The 23,043-nt window shown below is 47.8% G+C and overlaps 1 protein-coding gene across 4 annotated transcripts in view; it reads left to right on the top strand.

Annotated features, from left to right (window-relative positions):
* Window positions 1–23,043, top strand: part of NRDC (nardilysin convertase) — a 2,107,381-nt gene that overhangs the window by 165,326 nt on the left and 1,919,012 nt on the right. For all 4 annotated transcript variants that reach the window (XM_086952436.1, XM_086952435.1, XM_086952433.1 and 1 more), the window contains one exon: window positions 8,542–8,695. In XM_086952436.1, the coding sequence (XP_086808562.1) occupies window positions 8,542–8,695 (154 nt within the window). The remainder of the gene's footprint in view (window positions 1–8,541; window positions 8,696–23,043) is intronic.

Raw genomic sequence — 23,043 nt, 5'->3', positions numbered from 1 at the left:
GGCATTAGCTATTATTAATTTGTTTGCGGGATCTGATAGGGTATCATCATTGAAGCGCCATCTCTTTGGTGAAAGAATCGATTTGGAGCCAGCCAGCTTGGTGCGAATACAGGCGTGGTCAGAGACCAGTTTAGGGGCAATTTCAGTTTCCTCTATCAGGTGTGTGAAGGGGCTTGAGATCAGAATGAAGTCGATGCGTGAATATGATTTGTGCGGGGCGGAGTAAAAAGTATAGTCCCTGCTGTCGGGATTTTGGAGGCGCCAGGAGTCTTTCAGACAGTATCTATCACAGAGGCAAAGGAGGGCGTCATGCGAGCGGGATGGGTGGATGAACACTTGGATTGTCTGTCTAGAATCGGGTCAAGGGGGAGATTGAAGTCGCCTCCCACTATCATCAGGTCGTCTGGAGGGATGGGTTCTAATGAGCGAGAAACCGAGTCCCAGAAATCCGGGTCGTCAGCATTTGAGCCATATATGTTTATTACATGAATGGGTCCTCAGGGTATTCAATAAACAGAAAAATAAACTTATAGACCACAATCAGTACTATAGTTCAGTTTCCAAGCCCAGCCGGGCAAGGAATGTTTAATTTAGACTTAAAAAGGAATTGGATTAACCTAAAGAGGGTCACATACAAACATTTGGATAGGGCACAATCCTGTACCTATCCCAACAATTAGAAAGACTGTAGGATAAGGAAAGTAAGTGAGTCAAGAGGAAAGTTTTTTTACAGGCAAACAGAGTTTTGGAGCCAACTGTCGCTTGCGAATTAATAATCAATCACAGCAAGTTTCGACATACAGTGTGTACAGATTAATATACAAATGGATTTCATGCAACACTGTTTTAAGCGTCAACGTTTAGATCCCCTGGCTCCTAATGAACCGGGATCATCATCAGGACTGTATTAATCACTGCCTGTTTCCATTACGAACGCCTGCCAAGTCTCTAGGGTTGGCTTGGTCAGGCGCTGTTGGGCGTTAGAGGTACTGCCAAGTGCCCAGAATTGGAGGTGCCTTGTCAAGGACGAATTTGTTTGAAAGGCCGCAGGTTCACAAGTCTTCCTTATTATAGGGGCTCGGATGTAGGAGTACGTTGCTCCTTGGGTTGTGTTGCCGCTTTAAGGCAGCGGTCTCGGATGCTTACTTCACAGTATAATCGATCCACGCTGACGGAGACGAGGAGAGAGACCATTGTGTCTCCACCTTCAACCCACCATCGATTTTGCACATGAAAAGATTTTGCACATGAAAATAAGTGGTAGATAATTCTGCAGATTTTTTTGTTGTTGTTGTCATTCTCGTAATGATTATTTGGCACAAGACACTTTATGGTTCTTTAGTATGGGGAAGGTGCAATTGCGCTTTTTATGACCATGTTAATTTGATATGGTGGACTCTTTTGTTTCGTTTTAATTGAGGATGCGTCCATCTCTACTATAAGGGTTTTAGATGTCACTTTTATATATTGTGCATTGGCGTCAAGATCGATGTTGGATGTTGTTTTTTTAAATCTCCTGACGATCAATGATTTGCTATTTGTTCTTTCTGCTCTGCTCAGCAAAAAAAAAAAAAAGATTCGAAAGGACCCACATTGCGCTATTCAGGTTTCAAGCCCCCATCCAATCCATGATGCTTCCTCCATTTCCCCCACACCTTACGGAACTTCTGGGGACATCCTCTCGCTTTATATGTGACCCTTTCTGCTGCCATGTACATGTCCATTCCCCTTCTCCAGTCGTCCAGCTGAGGGGGAAGTGCTGCCCCCCCATGCGCGTGCCACATCTCTTTTCGCCACCACTAGTGCCAATAATGCAAAAATAAGTTGTGGACGACTCAAGACAATGTCGTGGGATATTCCCAGCAATACGAATTTAGGGTCCAGGGGAAGTGTGGCCTCAAGCACCTTACTCAACTCTCCCAATATCTGTGTCCAAGTGTGAATGGCAGGGCAGTCCCAGATGGCATGGTGGAAGTCACCCTGCGGAAGTCTATATCTCAGACAATTTGGATCTCTTGCCCGGCCTATTCGGTGAAGTCTAACCCTGTCGAAGTATACCCTGTGTAATATTTTGTATTGGATGAGATGGAGGCGGGATTTAATCACTACCTCCCTATGATGCATCAGGGCCGCCTCCCAGTCCACTGTGTCCATTGCGTCCAGGTTGTGCTCCCATGTTTCCCTCAATTACCCCAGTCTGTCTGGCATGTTATTGTTCAAGGTTCTATACGTGAGAGAGACTGTCTTGTTGGCTATGCGCTCTTGTAGTAAGCGACCCTCCAGCGGAGCATAATCCGGTAGGGGGGCAGAAAGCAAGTTCTCAGCCCTCCACGCATGTTGCAGTTGCGCGTATTTAAAAATTTGGGTGGGGTGTAGCCCGAACTCCAGTGCCAAAGACCTAAAGGGTTTAAGGTCCCCCTTTGCCACCACATCCCCCAGCGTAGAGATTCCAATGTCGCCCCATCCTCCAAAGCCCTTGAGTTTGTGGAGTTCCCTCAACCAGGTACAGTTCCAGATCGGTGTCAGTTTTTTAATTTATTTTTTGGAGTTTTCTATAGCGCTGGCCAGTCCCAGGGGTATCGGAGCGCTTTACAGTCGGTCTGGGTGAAATAAGTGCGGAGAAGTACAGCAAACAATAAACAAGATGCATCCAAGTTCGGTTCTTAACAAAGTTGTTTGCCGCCTAAGGGGCGGTTTTGAGGTAGTGTTTTTGAGGTAGTCATAGTTCCATGGTGGGCTATTGAGGTAGAGTTCGGGAATGCACGGTTGAGGTAGAGGGTTTTTAGACGGCTCTTGAATTCGGGAAAGGAAGGGGTAGTTCTGATGTCCACTGGGATGCAGTTTCAAATTTGTGGTGCATTGCCGGCGAAAGAGCGGCTGGCGGTTTTTTGTTTCCGGGTTTTCATGGGGATGAGTAATAGGGAGTTTAAACTTCTGAGATTTCTGGATTGGCCCGCCTTCTTGAGTTTGGAGGCTAGATATTCCGGTTTCCCTGTGTGCAGGGCTATGTTGTGAGACAGGCCGTTCTGAAGTTTGCGCGCATTTCCACTGGGAGCCATTTTAGATCTTAGAGTGCGGGGGATATGTGGTCGAATTTCCTTGCGCCTGAGACCATTCTGACTGCTGCATTGAGGGTTGTTTTTAGTGGTGCCAGGTGTGAGAGGGCTGTGCCGGATAGGCTTGCGATTCCATAGTCCAGTCTGGACAGGACCAGTGCTTGGGTGGCTTGTTGGAGATCCCTCTGCGGGATGTGTGGCTTGATTTTGTTGAGGAGCTTCAGATTGAGGAAGGCACTTTTTGCGGAGTTCTTGATGTGGTTTGTCATTGTAAGTTTGTGATCAAGTGTGATTCCAAGTGATTTTACTGAGTTGGTCAGGGTGAGATTTCCTTTGAGAGCGTCAATGGTTTTTACCCATTCAGTGATTTGCGGGTTGTCGTCTTTGTTGGAGATAAGGAGGATCTCTGTTTTTCCTTGGTTTAGTTTGAGGTGATTCACCCCTAGCCAGTTTTGGATTTCTTTTAGGGTGTTATTGAGTCTTAGAATGTCGTTGGGGGAGGTGGTTTCTATGTAGATCTGTGTGTCGTCCACGTATAGATGGAAGGGGATGTTGGCTTTCTTCAGTATGATGGTGAGGGGTATCATGTATATGTTGAACAGTTGAGGGGAAAGAACGGATCCTTGGGGGACCCCTCTGGTCACAGGTAGAGGGTCGGGTGCAAAGGATTTTATTTTGACTCTTTGGAAGCGGTTCTGGAAGAAGGAGTCTAACAATTTCAGGACCACGTCGTCCGCACCTACTCTTTCTTTGAGGGCTTTGATGAGGAGCTTGTGGTCAACCGTGTCAAAAGCCGCTGACCGGTCTAGGAGGATGAGTAGGCAGCACTGGTCTGAGTCAAGTGAGTTGCGGATGTCGTCTACTATGTTCAGGATTGCGGTTTCGGTGCTGTAGCCTTTTCTGAAGCCTGATTGGTTATGGTCAAGAAGATTGATGCTGTCGAGCTGGTTGTTGAGTTGGCGTAATACGCATTTTTCTAGGATTTTGGCCAGGAGGGGTAGACTTGAGACTGGTCTGAAATTGTTTCGGTCATTTGAGTCTAGACCTGGTTTCTTCAGGAGGGGAGTAACCTGGCCAACTTTAAGGCAGTCCGGGATGATGCCAGTTCTTAGAGAGCTGTTGATGATTTTACACCACAGTGGTGCAAGGGTGAGTTTGAGGTCTTTAGCCATTTGGGCTGGGATGGGGATCTAGGGTGTGAGAGGAGGGTTTGGAGGATGAGATTATATTGAGGATCTCGGTTTCATGGACGAGGTCGAAAGAGGACTATACGATAGAGGTTGGATCTCCCGAAGTGGTGACTGTTGAGGTTAGGATGCTGTTGTCGGTCGTGGTAGGGTTGATGTCTAGGGATAGTTCGATCTTTCATTGAAGGAGACAAAGTTGTCACATAGGGTTTTGGAGGGTTGGGCGTGGACAGTGGATGGCTTGGAGGTTTGTTTTTTGATGATGTCAAAGAGTTCTCTTGGTCTGTTTTTTGCCTTGTCTAGCGCATTGCAGAAGAAGTTTGTTTTTTCATTGTTGATGTGATTCTTGTACCTTCTTCTCATTTCTCTGAGTTCCTCGCGGCGGCTGAAGTAAGGTTTTTTTCTCCAATGTCATTCTGTGGCTCTGAGTAGTCTTCTTTCCTCATTGATGTCCTTGTTAAACCAGGTTCTCGATGGGATTTTCCTTGGTTTTTTTTGTTTTAGGGGCGCCAGTTGGTCCAGTATGGCGGACATGGTGGTGTTGTAGTGTGAGATAAGTTCAGTGGTTGAGAGGCCTTCTGTGGAGCTTGGCAGTGAGGAGGCTATTCTTTCTTCTAGTTCCTTGGAGTTGATTTGTGCTAGATTCCTGGACCACGTGGGGGGGGGGGGGCTGCGATGGGGGGGTGAGACTTGACCTGTTGAGTTAGGTGGAATAGGATTAGGTGATGGTCTGACCAATCTACCGGGAGGATGTGTTCAATAGAGATTGTATCGTCTCTGGCGATGATGGCGTCCAGGGTTGCGCCTTTGTTGTGGGTCTCTTTTAAGCAGTGTTGGGAAAGATTATTCGAGTGAAGAAGTTTGTTTAGGGATTATATAGTGGCATTGTTTTCCTTGTTCCAATGCAGATTAAGATCCCCTAAAATGAGGGTGTTGGTCTGTTTGAGGGAGCAGTTGGTGATCAGGTTTGATAGTTGTTCTGTGAACATGGTGTTGTTGCCTGGGGGATGGTATATTAGGTGGCATTGTAGTAGATTGTTGTCATGGTTTTGATGTTGGATGTAAGGCATTCGAAGGAGTTGTAGTTGAATGTGTTGAATTCTGCCACTGAGAGGTTGTTGTGGATAATTGCCACACCGCCTCCTTTTTTTTGGTCCTTTCTATCTTTGTTGATGATGGAATAGCCTGGGGGGACAAGCGTATCTAGGATAGGTGGGGAGGAGTCGTCTAGCCAGGTCTCAGTTATGAATGCTATGTCAATATTTTGGTTGAGAATGGTCTCTGCTAGCTCTGTGGAGTGTTTGGTGGCAGACCTGCAATTAATGAGCATACATTTGGTCTGGGGGGGGGGGACACCTTTATTCTAGGTTCGGTGGGGATGGTGATAAGGGTGATCGGGGTCGGGGGGGTTTGCGTAGGGGATGCTCGTTTCTGAGGCTGGTGATTACCTGTATAGAGGACTGGGTGGGGAGGGTGGCGGGGGTAGAGTAGGAGGCGGCCAGTTCGAGCGCCTCTTCCCTTTCGCCGCTCTTTTGGGTCTCCAGCCCTGGGACGGTGGGTGGGGGTGTGGTTTGGTGAGGGATGGTGGGTTACTTGGTCTGGGGGGTGCGGGAGTGTACGGGAGGGAGAGTTGGGATTCAGGGTGTGGGTTGTGGGGAGTCGAGAGGTTGGTGAGGATGAGATTCAGGCCTTGTATTATAGTGTTGATTTGGTTTTCGATGCGGGTGAGGCGGTCGAGGGGGACCTCCTGCGGCTGGGTGGGTTGTTTCACGGAGATGTTGTGCTTGTGTTGGGTTTTGTGGTTAGTTAGGACGTCACAAAGGGATGAGGTGTCTGCTTGGGACGCGGGCTGGGGCGAGGGGTATGGTGATTTGGTTGCGCAGGGCGGTTATTCTTGAGGGAGGGTGTGGGTATGGTATGGAGAGACTTCGGTCTGGCTTTGTAGTTCGCTGGGGCTATGGGGGGGATTGTCGGTTTACGTGTCCATCTTAAGGTCTTGGTCGCCCTGTCCCACACCCCAATGGTTATTTGCATGGTCGGCAGTAGGCGTCTCCTACCTGAACCCCCATATAAATAGAATAGGCAGGATCGACGTGCCATGGTGTCCCTTTCCAATCAGTAGGTGGGGTGATCTGCCGGGGCATGGAGCCATTCATTCACTGGCGCTAGATGCTCTGCCCAGTAGTAGGCCTCGATGTCCGGCAGAGATATCCCTCCATTATACTGGTTTCGCTGCAGCGTACTCAGAGCAATCCTTGGTTGTTTCCCTAGCCACAGGGAACGTAGTTCTGCATCTATCGTCTGAAACGTCTGTTGAGGAAGAGGGAAGTATTCATTTTGGAGGGCGTAAAAAAGCGTGGCAATGTTATAATTTTAAACATGGCGGCTCGGCCACGTATCGTAAGGGGAAGCGTTTTCCAGCGTAAAACGTCCATTGTAAAATTTGTTCCGACTCGCTGAATTGGTTTTTTTGGGAGGAGAGATTTCGATCTGTAGTTATATAGATCCCCAGGTACGTGAAACTCGTCTGTGTAACCAGGAGAGACCCTAGTAGAGGGGGCCACATTACCTCAGATCTTGGGGTATACAGAACCGATTTATGTCAATTAGTTGTTTACCCCGAGAAGGTGCCATACCTGCCCAGGAGCTTGAACAGTGCGGGGATCGTGATTGCCAGTTGTGTAACATCTACAGAATATCGTCCGCATATAGCGAAATCTTTTCTTCCTCCAGATCAGTCTGTGTAATTTGGAACCCCGTATCTCCTTTGTCTGTCTGACCTCACAGGCCACTATTTCAATTGATTAGGGTGAATAGTAGAGGGGACTGGTGGAGCTACCTTGATAGCTATAGAGGAGTTGGGCAGTGGACTTCCCCCCTGGGACGTCACCTACCTAGCCAGACTTTGGGCAGACTTTCCTTCGTCTCTCTGCTGTATCTCCCTCCTACCCTTTAACCTCACCCCCTTAGCCTCTACCCCCCATTTATCTCCTCCTCTTTGCTTCTTAAATGTCTCTGGCAACAGATGTAACCTGCAACTGATGTAACTTTGTAAAAATGTGACCTCATGTAAAGCACTCAGATACCTCCGGGTCTAGCCAGCGATATATAAAACTCAAATAAATAAAAAATAGAACAAAAGCCCAGACTTTGGTCCCTTGCTCACTTTGCCACTGGATTCCAGCTAGCCTGGCTGATGAGGGGTGTTGCCCCGAAACCGGTCCCAGGATGCTTGTTTCTGGCCCAGGGAAGAACAGGCTTGGCAGTTAGGTCTGGACTGTTCCCATGAGGCACATGGTCAAGACTGTTATGGCTGTGTTTTGCACCAGCTTTAAAAACAAGTTAATCTTTTGGAAAATAACCATTCTCTATTATTGGAGATAACTGGGCCTAATTAAAATTGATAGTAAAATCACTTGAGCAATTTCTTTGAAGTGCATGTGTTTTTTGTAAACTCATAGGTTCAAGTCACTGTTCTGTACTGGGCAAAGACAGATTAATAGCTGCTTCCACTTGAGCACTTGGGTATGAAAAGCAGCCTCTGTAAACATAGTTCAAGTGTATTGGGCAGACCTAGCATTGATAAAATAAGAGGTGCAGATCATGTTGTGGCCTTTTTCACAGTCTTGACCATCTGCGGGAGGTATGCAAAAAGGTTACTATGGGAACTACACTGTGCCAGATGTCCCTTAAACCTCTATAGAAGTGTGTTGCCCCTCCTTGATCCCACACTGCAGTATTGATCTAATTATCCATTTGAAAGTTGTTTCACAAAGTGGTGTTGAGGCTCCTTTAAATGCCATAAGTTACATCTGAGGTCTTCTTCACAGAGCAGAGGTTTCTGTAGTGTATGTTGTAACAGCCTCATATGGGACTCTTGAAGGCTACCATGCTCTTTTTGGAAGTGACAAAACAAAAGAAATAACTAGGTAATACTTCTGAATAGGTAGGAACACACTCTTTCGTTTCCTCTCAAGCTTTTGCGCTAGCTGGAAATTTTATATGCATCACAGTGGGTGTGCTGGTGAAATGTTACTTTAGATCTGTAATGTATAGAGTTGTAGCTTTTAAGATCATTAAGCATTTTATCTTACATTTTCTACATAGCTGATTCTGGTGTCATGCAGCCAGACACTGAATTTTACCAGATATAAAGAAATGTTTATAATGGTCATTCTTTGAATGCCCACTTGCTGTTTAACAGAGGTGGTTATATTTTTCTCAAATATTAACACATGTATCTTGGTATTTTAGTGATTTGAAATGTTAGCATTTTTAACTTTCTCTTTTTTTTTTAGTGGTTTTCATGGGAAGTGAGAAATACCCAGACGAAAATGGATTTGATGCTTTTCTGAAGAAACATGGAGGCAGTGACAATGCTTCGACAGATTGCGAACGGACAATATTTCAATTTGATGTCCAAAAGAAATACTTTAAGGAGGCTCTTGATAGGTAGGATCAGTTTTATGTATTTTCGTTTTGTCGGTCACGTTGTTTCCAATATTTTGAAAAGAACAACATAGCTATAAATTGAACCAAACATTGGGGGTTAAAACAGAGGAGGAAAATAGTTTGTTCAGCACATTGGCAAGATTAATGCAAGCTCTGTGCCTGTTAAGCCTTCTTTCTTTATAATCACTCTACAGATAATCAAAAAGCGTCCACGAAGATTAAGCAGTTTGCAGCAATGTATATTTTGGTCAGGTAGGGGAAGGTTTTGGCTCTCATTTAGTTCATTTTGATCAAAATGTATTTTTATAGAGCCTGCTATAGGACTATAGCAGTAGCAGAAAAGTGATGCATAGAACCTCTTTGTGAAAGAGTATAAACTGCACCAGCTGCTTTCTTTTCTGTTAGTAATTGGATGGCACTTTGTTTGACTCGGACTTCCTGCAAGTGTCTGCAAGCTAGTACTTGCCTTATAAGCCAAGGGCTTTGTACTTAATCAGAATTTGAAGGGACTCTACTCACCAGTGTTACGAAGATCTTTTCCAGAGACAGCGCCCTAGCCAGGCACTGCTTTCCCTAATAGCTGGTAACCAGCTCTGGACTCAGAATCCACTTTTGGAGGATTAGGAAGTTGTACCAATGTGCGTGGAGGGCAGCAGTCCCCCTGACTGAAGAGAAAGTTGACAGGAATAGACAGAGTAACTCTGCCTTGGAGGATACATTGAGGGAATCGATTACCAAGGAAATCCTTGCTTCCGAGCTGTCCAGAATTGTTGGAATGCGATAAAGCATTCCTATAGTTTGAGGAACTGCAGAGATAGTTCCCAGGAAAACATTGATGGTGAGATGCACTATCCTCCCTCCCAAAGGTGTCTGTATAAGCCACCATTAAGCCCCAAAAGGGAACCTAGATAGTTTATACCATGTGTGGGTGTAGATACACATGCTCTGGCTCTAGTGGTGGACTTGAATGTTTAATACTTTTATTTTGAGTCACAAGGTATAGTGACTCCTCCCTTAATTGACAATGTGCATGGGCACCACCTCCATTAATTTGTTGTTTCACGCCTTTGGGTTTGCACATGTACCGATCAGCGCTTTTACCCGGGTCTACTTGATCCCCCCCCTAGTTATGGGAGAACTGACACGCAGGGTATCCTCAGTCCTGTTTTTTGTCTCTACTCAATGTACACCAAAGACAGAGCTTCTCTCAATACCTCACATCCAGGGCTTCTCGCTCCTCTTGGGAAACTGCCCCTCATCTCGACAACTTTGTCGATAAAAATGCGTGGACCGTGATGGAAAGGATTCCTTCTAAATACTGCCCCTTTGCCATTGCAAATTCCCCATGACCGACCATCATCAAGTCTGATATCTCTGCCCCTACCCGAGCACAACACCATTTGCTCGGCCTATCTCGCCTTCCCCACAAAGAAGATCTTTGGAACCAATGCAAGTGTAGGTGGGCCCATCGTGGAATGCAGAGGCAGGAGTCTGACAACACACCCAGCATCTTAGTGGAGCATATTGCGGAAGTGGAGGGTGATGCTGGTCTCTGAGGCCCATCTTTTCCAGTCCAACTCTCCATGTCTGAAGGAGAACAGCCGCAAGATGCAGTGTTTCGTAACCATGGAAGATTTCAACCGTTAGCATTGTCTGCTCTCACACACAACCCACGCCCACATAGCTGCAATGTGTAGTCAGAGCACAGCCCTAGATGGGGGGGTCTAGAGGTCGGGCTTTGAGCCCTCAACCTAAAGAAGAGGCTGCCTGGCCCACCATTGCCTTTGAGTCATGGTGGCACGGACCAAAGGCTTCGACACTGATAGCACACCCTCCTCTGGCTGTAAAGATGCTGCACAAGCCTTGGGTCCCTCCGAATTCGACACTGGCACCAAAGCTGACACCTACATCAAATAACCCTGGGCAAAGTGTTACGCATGCGTAGTTTGCGCTACTTCGCACTACGCGAATTGCACGTAGCACAGTGCAAACACGCATAGCGCGGCAAGTCATTTTTTACTTGCTCGTGATACTTAACATCAAGTTAGCGACCGCGAGCAAGCAAAATGACATCCCGGCGAGACCTTTTCCTCGCTCACGATCAGCAACATTAAGTTGCCGATCACAAGCATGGAAAATAAACCTCCCGGCGAGATTCTCAACGCGGGGAGGTCAGGTTTCTCATTGCGAGTGGTTGCGTATGCTCGAGACCACTCTCATTGAGAAACTACCAGTCCGCATTGAGAAAGCTGCCGCTCGAGCGGCAGAAAACAACTGCTTGCACTGTGCAAGATGCGGTTTGCACTGATTGCACAGTGCCGGATGCTTGTCTGCACTGTGCAATCAGAGCAAATAGCATTTTGCACAGTGCACTACCAGTTCGCATAGCTACGCGTAGCTTGCGAAGTGCACTTTGTGTAGCGCTACTACGCGAACTACGCCCAGGTTAATGTCAAAGCCCACATAGGTGTAAATACCAGTCTTGACATTGATGACTCACTTTACACCAAAAGCTCATTTGGCCCTGAAAACGCAGTTGACGGCCAGCTTCAAGGATTTGTAGCAATCTATCATCCAACAACTGCAGGTGGACTTAGGTACTCACCATAGGTTCAGGTTTATGCACTCACTGACGGGCAAGGTCTCCACACAGCTGCCACCAAAGCCACAGGAGACTGTTCCAAGGAAGAGGAAATTGACTTTTGAGCAGCATTTTGCTTTGGAGCCTCCTCCACACCAGAAGCAAAAAAACACAAGGACAGGACCAATCGCCCCTTCCCTGCTCACCCTCCCCTCCGCCTCCTCCTCCTCCACTACCTCATGCTTCACCTCCTCCATGTTTACTTCAGGGGACAAAACAATCGTCTTTCAGGATGGTGAGCCCACTCCACCCTGCTGATCCCTATGATGCACCTTGTTACCCTGAGCCTTGGGATGACCCATGGGTCGATTATGACTTTGTTGTCCAGGGTGATACAGACCTAGATCTGGACTCATCCAGGCACCCCCGATGACACTATGTATCAGAAATTGATATAGAGGTAGCCACATATCACAAAATTGATATGCACATTATCCAGAAAGACGACTTCCTGGTGCAAACATTATCCAAGACCCAGCTCAGGAATACCTCTGAGAACTTTAAAGATCTTGTCAAGGCAAAGGTGGTCACATTTGGGGTGGAATAAAAAGAAAATACAATTCCTCACCCAGTGACTGGCTGTACATCCATGGCCATGTACCTCCGGACTCGCTAGTAGTCCACACAGAGCGTAAATGCCCAGGGTATAAGAGATGCTCCCCCTTCTCATGAGGAGGGTAAAAAGCTCAATACAGCGAGCAAGAGTGTAGCAGTGCAAGTAGTCACGTTTTGACAGATTGCCAACTCAGTTTGCCTGCTCTTCCGATTTGACGGGCAGTATTGGGAGTAGTGATGCTCCCCTCCTTAAGCACCTTCCCGAGAAGTATAGGCAGTAAGGGCAAGAGCTGGTAAAGGATGGAAAAACTAAACATAATGCAACTGTTCACTGTGTCCTAGATGCGGCAGACACTGTGGCCAGAGGTACGACGCCAGTATCCTGGTTACATGTCATGCCTAGCTCAGTGTCTCTGGCTTTAAACCAGTAGTAAAATAGCATGTCCTAAACTTGCTGTTCGATGGGGAACAACTCTTCTCCAGTATTAGGGGTGTCTTTCATAGATTCACATTCCTGAATCATTCCCCGTCGTCAGAGTGGGAGTCCCACAGTACATAAAAAAGCAGTAATATGCCATAATTACATTGGAAAAAACACTAATTCCCAACCAGGAAGTAAAGTAGCCCAAGCTACCATAGAAAAAACTTCCACCTTCGTGACTATCCTAGTCATTATGTATAGTCTAAAGTCCAGCCAATCAGGCGCCAGCACCCACCAGAACCTTCTCCCCAGAGGCTCAGGCTCTCAGATTTTCTACCACACGTCGTGTGAAAGGGAGTCTCCCTGAGCTCTGCTCAGTTTTCTCAACTCTAACTTCAATTTGAACTACTTTCAAGGATGTCTTCTAAGAAGTCTCTCTTCAGAGCCTGTGATTGTTGTGGTAAGCTTCGGCTTTTTGAGAAAGATCCACACAAAAAGTGTATCTATTGCCTATACCCAGATGATCAGGCCTCTGACTGTAAGATCTGCAGAACCATGCCTCAAAAGACTCTCGGGGACAGAGAGGGTCGTTTACTTCTGTGGTTGAAAAGACTAAAGGATTCTTCTAATCCTGCATCAGAGGTGGGCAGCATTGCCTCTGGTTCAACTGCAGTCTCTAGGAAGAGGCCTGCGCCTGAAGGAATGTCATCACCTAAGGCAAAGGTGACTAAAAAACAACCACCTACTAAGGGACTGGATAGGCCTTCAACATCCAAGGCTGTCCCCACAAGCAAAGGCATGGAGAGCACTTCTGACCTTCATAAGGGAATCACCATCAAGATTCCTCAGTCATCTGAGAGGAATTTACCACAGACCTCATCTCCTCCGGCGATGTCCACTTCAACCTCCTCGTCGACGAGAGCGACGACTAAAGTGACATCGACTGTAACTTTTTCCTCACCTAGACCTCGTATGATTATGTCATCGTCGATGTAGTCTCCAACTATGGTATTTGTCTCTGTGAAGCCTGGTCCGTCGTTGACGCCTCGTCTTCGACTCCTCTGAAGGCTCTACCGCCGCCGAAAAAGAAATAGTCGACGAGCTCGTCGACGGGCTCCACACAGTCTACGAAGGTAACAGTCGACAAAGATTGATCAGTCGACGAAAGTAACACCGTCGACCGAGAGTGTCCCTTCGACAAAGAGTGTCCCTTCGACAAAGAGTGTCCCGTCGACAAAGAGTGTCCCGTCGACAAAGAGTGTCCCGTCGACAAAGAGTGTCCCGTCGACAAAGAGTGTCCCGTCGACAAAGAGTGTCCCGTCGACAAAGAGTGTCCCGTCGACAAAGAGTGTCCCGTCGACGAAGGATGCCTCGTCGACGAAGGATGCCTCGTCGACGAAGGATGCCTCGTCGACGAAGGATGCCTCGTCGACGAAGGATGCCTCGTCGTCCACCGGTTGCCGGATGAGAAACGAACAGGAATCTTTACCGGGCTGTCCGTACTGTGACGGCACCTCAGGGTGAAATCGCTGCCCGAGTTGTGCCTCTAAGAAGAATACGGATGCGGAGTACGAGCTACCCTGTGCCTGAGCACCTCACTTTTTAGAGGATTAAAAGTTATGGCACCATCCAAACTACCAAACGCCATCTAGAAGGCAGAAGGCGACCACCGACTTGAACCTGTTTATATACACCGCCTCTCGCCCACCCAAAACTCATATCTAGGAACTTAGGAAGGCGTTGAAAACGTGCCATCTATTGAAAAGGATTGGTCCTCATTTTTCTACAGCAGACGATACGCTGAGGTGTTTCTGAACACAAGAGTGCCTGGATATCAGAATTAACTATTTTACTGTTGAGTACAACCCCTCCTTTCCATTTCCTGCCCTGACGAAGGTGCGGCCCATCTTGGGGCCTGGCACCGAAACGCGCGTCGGCGTTGAAACCATCTACCCTGAACTTATCATCTTCTATCCCCGGCCTATGGCTGAGAGGAATATTCAGGATGTTCTCAGAGCAATTTACCTCAAATTCCATCTGAGTTGAATGTTTGAATGAGTCTTGTATGAGTATGATTGGCTGCGATGTATGAATTTTGTTGAAGTTTGAATGCTGGAAAGTTGATGGGTTGTGTATACATATATATGTTTTTTACCTTAGTATCATGAAACTTTTCTAAAAAATGATTTTGTACTATTGTGATATATATAAAACTATATGAACTAATTAAAAATAAAAATGATATATTTTCTATAAAACCGCCTCTGGTTAAAGTGTATATGGCCTTGATTAATTGGTGAGTGCTAAAATGGGTGACTGGTGAAGATTTTGGACTCTAACTGAGCCTATACTTGATTAAATACGGGGCAGATCTACTCTTCTTTATGTGACTCGTCGACGACAAAACCATCGGAAGGGAATCCTCCGTCGACGCCTTAATTATCATCATGCACGGCACTACAGGTTTGGTCTCCCTCGACAGTGTTTCTAACACCACAACAAGCATTGGGGCAAATGCGTGAAACAGCAATGCAGTTTTCACCCCTTCGTATTTCACCTCAAAAGGTGTCTTCTGAAATGCCAGACCAACTTTTGGACACAAAGTGATAATGAGATGGTCCAGAATACATTTGGACAAGCAACTAGCCCATCGGAGTTGCATATCAAACTTCAAGAAGAAGAATATGATGCTTCTCAATCTCCTGTTCATATATCGAGACCAGTGGAAGATAACCCTGTTGCTCAAGTGCCTATGGCTTTGCTATCCAACTTACAATATATGTTGGACGATTACTATAGGAGGTTCCCACCATCAGAGTCAGCAGGTTCTGGGCCGACAACTCCAACTTCTGAAGCACCTCCTCCTGTGCTTCCACCGGTGCGTCCGTCTTCACAATCACAACCTACTCAAGAAGGAGCTCCGAAGTCTTCGGAGGATGAAGACCAAAGGGAAGAAGAAGTGGACGATTTGTCGGAGTGGGATGACTATCAAGTACAATCTCCTTCAACATCTCCTCAGACTACGTCGGCCTCCCCTCCGGTGGATGTGGCTAGTTTTCACATTCTAATGGAGCGTGCAACCAAACTCTTTCATATACAGATGGAACAGACGGAGCAAGATTGTTTCTTGTACAATTTCAAGGATCAGCCCAGACGACAGATGAAAGCAATGATGGGTATTGTTTTTATCAAGCAAGAAGGGATTAAGGTAATGTCAACGCCGGCCTCCATTCCTCCGGTCTTGCCACGCATAGATAAAAAGTATAAAGCTCCTGAAAAATCGCCTGCATGTCTGATCGGACATCCAAAACTTGACTCAGTAATTGTCCAGGCTGCCCAGAAGAGGGCCAGAAATCCATCGACTGCAGTTACGGCACCGCCGGACAGGGATGGCAGACGCCTAGACTCAATCGGAAAGCGTGTTTCCACCATGGCTGCAACAACTGTTCGTGCTGCCAATGCTTTGGCCATTTTGGGGCGGGACGACCGCCAAATGTGGTCTGACATCGCACCATTTATCGATCTCCTCCCTGAGCAATCCAAAGCTGAAGCACTTCAAATTCTTCAAGAAGGCCAAAGAATCTCTGAAGAGATTATCGATTCAGCTATAGATGTCGCATCTACAGGATTTCGACAGTTAGCAGGAGCTGCTGTCCTGCGCAGACAGGGGTGGTTACATTCAACTTCTTTCAGGCAAGAAGTCAAAAACAGAGTTTTAGACATGCCATTCGATGGCGAATATTTATTTGGTCCCAAAGTAGAGGAAGCATTACAAACAATTAAAAAAGATACTGAAACAGTAAAATCCTTGGGCACCCTGCAATTCCGCAAGCCGCCCTTTCGAGGACGAGGGACGTCCTCCAATAGAGGTGGATACCAACAACAATCCACATGAAGACAAAGTAACCAGCGCTATCAGACACAGCGCTACCAGTCTTATGGGCAGAAAAGATCAACCTACACCCAGAACAGGGGTAAGACAAACTACTGCGGCAAAGACAAGCGCCAATGAGTCTTTTCACCTGCCCCCACCAATTCTCCACCCTCACAAAAAACTTGGCAGAAGAATATCGAAATTTTACTCCAACTGGCAGTCAATAACAACAGACAAATGGGTCCTGGATATTGTGGTCAGGGGCCATGCCCTAGAATTTGAAAAATTCCCTCCAAATGTTCTGCCAAAAGGACCGCCTCCAGCTCACCTGAAGGAGCTGTTTGCCCAAATCAAGGTGATGATACAAAAAGGAGCGATCAAGAGCGTTCCACAGAAGATGAGAGGAATGGGGTTTTACTCCAGGTTCTTCCTGGTAAAGAAGAAGAACGGGGAGTGGCGCCCGATCCTCTATCTTCGCGCTCTGAACAAATATCTAAAGAAATTGACATTCCGGATGTTGTCGCTTCAGGAAATATTACATCTTCTAGCAGCAGGAGATTGCATGGTCAACTTAGATCTCCAGGATGCATATTTCCACATCCCCATTCTACTTCGCCACTGGAAATTCCTTCGCTTCAGGGTGGCTGGCAGGGACTACCAATTTAAGGTCCTTCCCTTTGGTTTACGGTCAGCTCCAAGAGTATTTATGAAAGTTTTAGCTCCAGTGGCTGCGCACCTCCGGCTGGAGGGAATACAAATTTTCCCATACCTAGACGACTGCCTTGTAAAGGCCAGTTTTCACGAAACCGTTCATCAACACCTACAACAGTGTCTGCACCTATTTCAGTCTCTAGGCCTGGCAATCAACTTCAGCCAATCCCAAATGCAATCGTCTCAAAGAAGGGCATTCTTAGGAGCGACTCTAGACACTCAAAAACTCAGAGCTTTCGTCTCAAAAGAGAGACAGATAAAAATAAGTCGGCTAGCACAAGATCTGATGCAAAGAAAGTCAGCTTCAGTCCGACTGTACAAGTCTTTTCTAGGGATGGCATCGGCTTGTATTCCATTACTTCCAAATTGCAGGCTCCGAATGAGGCCGCTTCAGGAGGAACTGACCTTACAGTGGCAACAGGTTTCAGGCACTTTCGAGGACCTCATTCAAATCACGCCACTCATGAAGAAGTCTCTTCTCTGGTGGACACAGAGGAGTCATCTGAGGCAGGGGTGCGCGTTCCTTCAAGAAGCACCGAGTCTAACCATCACTACAGATGCGTCCCTCGAGGGCTGGGGGGCTCATCTACAAGGCCTCACGATCAGCGGCAAATGGACTGCGCAGCAAAAACGGTGGCACATCAACCGTTTAGAACTGAGAGCCATTTTTCTTGCACTCAAGGCGTTTTGTGCCATCATTCAGGATGCCAATGTGTTGATACGAACAGACAACACAACAAGCATGCACTACGTCAACAAGCAGGGAGGAACACAATCTCTTCTCCTGTCTCAAGAGGTGCAGGATTTATGGACATGGGCTCTTCACCACAATGTCAATCTGCAAGCTGTGCATGTTCCGGGGACAGAAAACGTCCTCGCAGACGCGCTCAGCAGAACGGTCACCACCCACGAATGGGAGCTTCACCTGGAGACAGTCGAACACATATTTCATCAGTGGGGTTGGCCAGACCTAGATCTATTTGCGACTAGGACCAACAGCAAATGCCAAAGCTTCGCAAGCTGACATCCCCACAAGAACTCTCTGGGGAATGCGTTCTCCATCAATTGGTCTCTGACGTTTGCGTACGCTTTCCCACCGATTCCGCTAGTCCCCAAGGTTCTGCGGAAGATGAAGAAGGAACCTTGCCGACTCATCCTGATTGCGCCCAGATGGCCGCGCCAATATTTATAATATGTCTGAGTGCAAGCCAATTCAGTTACATCCAATCCCGAACTTGCTCAGCATTCAGGAAGGACAAGTCTTCCATCCGGACCCAGCATCTCTGAGATTAGCGGCCTGGCTCCTGAACACCGTGAGTTCGCACACCAAAACATCCCGGAGGACTGTAAAGAGGTGTTGGCAAGGCTAGAGCGCATGCTACCATCAAGACGTACAGTCTGAAATGGAAGCGCTTCTGCATCTGGTGCCGTTCAGCAGGGGTTCACCCTTTTTCAGCAAAACCTGAGGAAACTCTTACTTTTTTCCTGCAGTTAGCAGGAACAGGTCTGTCTCATGCTACCTTAAAGGTGTTTCTGGCTGCAATATCCAGATATCGACAGGATGGGACCAATTCTCTGTACTCAGCAAGGATTATCCAACAATTCTTCAGAGGCCTCTTTAGAATGTTCCCTCCTGTACGCCGTCCGCCTCCTTCGTGGCATCTAAATGTGGTCCTAGCTCAACTCATGCGTCACCCATTCGAGCCCATCCACAAGGCCGACTTGAAGTACCTTTCGTGGAAAGTATCACTGCTCTTGGCTTTAACATCCTCCAGGAGGGTTAGTGATATCCAAGCTTTCACTGTGCACCATCCTTTCCTGCAATTCACAAGTGACTCTGTGATACTTCGCACAAATCCAAAATACATTCCGAAAGTACCTTCGGATTTCCATCTCAACGAACCTATTGTTCTTAAGTCGTTCTTGTAAGAGAGTAGGGGCTGCAATCCTATGATCACCCAGATTTTTTGCTTTTGTTTCACTGGTTTACGATTTTCTCGGGCTGTGGGCCTGCTAATCAGACCCACAGCCTAGCTGTTCTCTCGCTAAATTGATGTGTACCTTAGGTGCATTACCCAATTGGAACTGGGCCACCTTGTCAGACCCTGTAACTCAGGGCATCGGTGTACCCAGGGCCTACCAGGGGCTGAAGCATGTATTATGCCACCCCTGGATGGCCATCTAAATCTGACACAACTGGCTGCGCGTATTTAATCAGAATGAGGGAAGAGGAATAGCTGTCCTATCTGTTCCCCAGAACTCAGTAGAATTTATCAAAAATGGATAGGACACTTGTAACCACTTATTCCAAGAGATATATTGAAAAACCCTCATAAACGTTGTCTATAACGAGAAGCGGTATATCTTGTTCTCCGCCCCACACAAACGTTATGGCAACAGTCATTGGGTTTTATCAATCAGTATCTTGCCAGCCTCACCCGAGGCAATCTCTGGTTTTATCGTGGCAGTATCCAGAGAAAATGTGGAGTTACCCCACTGAAGCTGAGAAAAAACCTTCTCTGCTTCAGTGGGGTAACTCCACATTTTCTCTGGATACTGCCACGATAAAACCAGAGATTGCCTCGGGTGAGGCTGGCAAGATACTGATTGATAAAACCCAATGACTGTTGCCATAACGTTTGTGTGGGGCGGAGAACAAGATATACCGCTTCTCGTTATACACAAAGTTTATGAGGGTTTTTCAATATATCTCTTGGAATAAGTGGTTACAAGTGTCCTATCCATTTTTGATAAATACAACTGGCTGCGCGACAGCTGGGGCAACGTGGCGTACTCGCCCTTTGCTTTAGATATAGTATACCTATATCTAACCCTCAAATGGACACCCGAATTCCTATCAGCCACTCCTATGGCAGGCCTTGACAATCCTGAAGGCAGAGTGCGTGGAATCGTGTGAATTGGGCTCTGGCACGAGCCGAGCCCGGTTGCAGCTTGCGGAACCAAGACCCAATGGCTGTTCCATGATAACGCGTACCATATTGGTAACTTCGGTATCGCGTTATCAAGACATGTCGAGTAAGGTGTCATACGAATCGGGATACTGACCCCTCACCAATGCTGGCGACTGGGTTAGCATTCCACCCTTCTAGAGGGACACGACATGTATGTTACTGTGAATCCCGGTTAAAGTTAACTGAAGCCTCAGCTCCACAAAATGGATGCTGCCACCACAGACACGAGTCTGACCTCCTGCTGCTGGGAGTCCTTCCAGCGAGGAGAGCTTGGACAAAGGGTTTCCTGTCCGGGGCGGTGCTCGCACCATCCCAGACAGGGTTTTGTGTATCCTGGGTAGGCAGGGCTTTACAGGAAGGTGACTGCGGAGTGGCACCCCGGTGCTCACTACGCATCTGCCGGCTAGAACCAGTTCCAGGGGCACACCAGCCCCTGACCTGGGGAAAGCCCGGCATGGGAGAGGGGTGTAACTACCCCCCTTCCTGGTCCCACCCCTAGGGCAGGACCTAGTCACGTACCCACCCCTTTCTTTAGGATAAAGGCAGGAGCGGGGACCCTTCCAAATTAGATAATCTTTGAATCAAGAATACTTTCTACGAAAGGAACTCTTGACTTCTTCTCAAGATTTCTCCCTTGTGGCTAAGGAGTAGTCACCCTGCATCCGCAGGCACCATCTAAGAACTCTGCGGTTTGCTGCAAGTCCTTCCTCAGGAATCCGACTGCCCAGCTCGACGAGAACCGGCTTCCCTGGCACCTCTGACCTCTACCCACATCGTCAGCTCAGCTGAGACCCGTGGGTGCGACGAGACCTCGAGGGACCGACCATCTTCAAAACCTGCACGATTTCTTAAACCAGCACGACCACCGAGGGATCCTCTGATGAGTGCTCTGGGGTCCGAGAAGCCCCGACCCTGAGCAGCTCCAGCACCGAAGTGCAGCCTCCCAGCATCTCCACGATCTGCGTGGGACCCTTCTGCTCTTTGCTGTTCAGCACGTTGTCTGGTTACTAGCCGCTGGCTTGTGGCCTTCCTTGACGACGCCGACAACCAACGCTGTTGTCTGGTTGCTCCAGACCGACTTTTGCTCCCTTCTGAGAGAGGAGCACCCCGGACCCTCCTGGTCCACTCAAGACGCCATTTTAGGCCCACCACGTGGCCCTGAAATTTGCCAAGGCTTGTTGCCCCAGTCCTGGGGCCAGCGACGCCGACGGCATCAACCTTCGTGGGACAGCTCGCACCTCCATCCTGGTCGCCGACAACGCCTCCTGGTCCGTGAGACTGCAGAGCCTAGCGTCGCCCACTCACCTAGTCGAGGTGACGATCATCCGGTGCCCTCCTGGTACCCTCTGACTACTGGCTAGTAGTACGAACTTGGTCCCCTCTGCTTTCAGGTGTCATCCATCTCTGATCCAGGCTTGGATCTCTACGAACTATCTCTACTGGTCGCCGGCCAGCAACTCCTTCCTTCCGGCTCCTGGTTCGTCAGCGAGGACTCCCGACGTCTGTAAAGACTTGTGCAGCCGCAGCCCCCCGGGCTAGGTAACTTCGGCATTTCGGTGCCCGCATAGCCTCAGTATCTAAGGGTCCCGAGTCCTTACCGCTTCCGACTTACCTTATCGGGTCCGCCCGAGACCACTAACTTTCCGTGCCCTCGGGCACTTGTATAGATTGTGCACTTGAAGTATTTTCCTAAGAGTTTTGTTGTGTGCTTAGTACCCTGTCCTCATAAAGAGTACAGGGCTGTTGTGATTCTAATAAATACACTGTTTATTTTCATAACACTTGTGTGGTGTCCTTTCACTTGGTGTTCAAGGGGTATGTGATGGTGTAACAGCTGGCTTAACACGCCCTCTAGAGTTTAGCCCGAAGACTGCTCGTATCCACGCTACTAGGATAGCTGGTCTAAGGTTGACTTACAACCAATCACCATAAGGGTCGTTTGGACCGATGCATAGTGATCACTAGAATAGTGAGCACTGCCTATCGGGCCAACTTCTCACATTGGTGAGCAGCGGTTGGGATTTGAGCTTGCTGTTGTTTTACCACGCGTATCCTAAGAATATCTTGTGAAAGTACTCCAGGTACATATAACTTAGCTTAGAATACTCTGAGTTCTACTGAACCAGCTGTTGTAGCTCCTCAAGGCTTAGCACACCTTGGCTACAACTCTTAGCAAGGGATCAGTAGGTAAACATATAGTGTAGGTAGGTGCATCACTTACACCACACTAGAAGCAGCATGTCAGACAAAGGAGGAAACGCGGAGTCTCCCCTTGTATCAGTCTACCTTCCACAGGTCACTTCCAGATATGCTGCACTTAGCTTCCAGGAGCTGCGACAAATCTGTACGTCTCGGAAGCTAAAACAGGGTGCAAACCCTACCATTCCGTTTCTGATTGGTCTCTTGGAGACTTATGAAGCTAGGAGGGCTGGTAACACAGACCCTTCTCATCCAGAAGGGAATATGCCCCCCCTCGAGGGAACCCTAGGTGACCCTGACCTTATCCATCTCTCCGCAGAAGGTGAAGAGGAGGATGAGGATCCAGAGACATCTGGGGACGAGGCAGACAAAGGTCCAGTAGTAGTTAGCCAGCTAACTAGGGACAACTTAAGCAGGCACGAGAGTGGTACTAGGAGACCCCTGGGGCCCCTCTCCGGCCAGCTTAACATTGGGAATGGACGAGTTAGGTCTCTGTCGAGAGGTTCTAACAGATCCGTTCGAACCAATGGCTCTCGCGGCTCTTCTCGAAGAGGGATGACATCCCCTCAGAGGAGAGTGTACGAAGCTAAAGAGCGGGAAGTCAATCTGAGGATCGAAAGGGAAGAACTTGCCCTGGCCAAAGAAAGACTTGCCTTCGCTAGAGAGCAAGAATTGAGTGGGAAGAACCCCACTGGTGGCAGCATTCCCCCAAGGGAGAACAGGAGTTTAGACACTAGGCACCTGAGTAAGATAGTGCCCCCCTTTAAGCAAGGGGACGATATCCACAAATGGATTACTGCTTTGGAGAGGGCCTGCACTGTACAGTGCGTCCCCCAGAGTCAGTGGGCAGCTATCTTGTGGCTCTCCTTTGAAGGTAAAGGTAGAGATAAGCTCCTCACTACTAGAGCTGAGGACGCTAACGATTACCAGGTCCTGAAGAACACACTGATAGATGGGTTTGGCCTAACCACTGAG

The sequence above is a fragment of the Lissotriton vulgaris genome, chromosome 1_1 (assembly GCF_964263255.1).
Source record: "Lissotriton vulgaris chromosome 1_1, aLisVul1.2, whole genome shotgun sequence".
Classification (NCBI taxonomy): Eukaryota; Metazoa; Chordata; class Amphibia; order Caudata; family Salamandridae; genus Lissotriton; species Lissotriton vulgaris.
The sequence above is the reverse complement of the archived record's forward strand: the minus strand, read 5'-3'. Positions and strand labels throughout refer to the sequence as shown.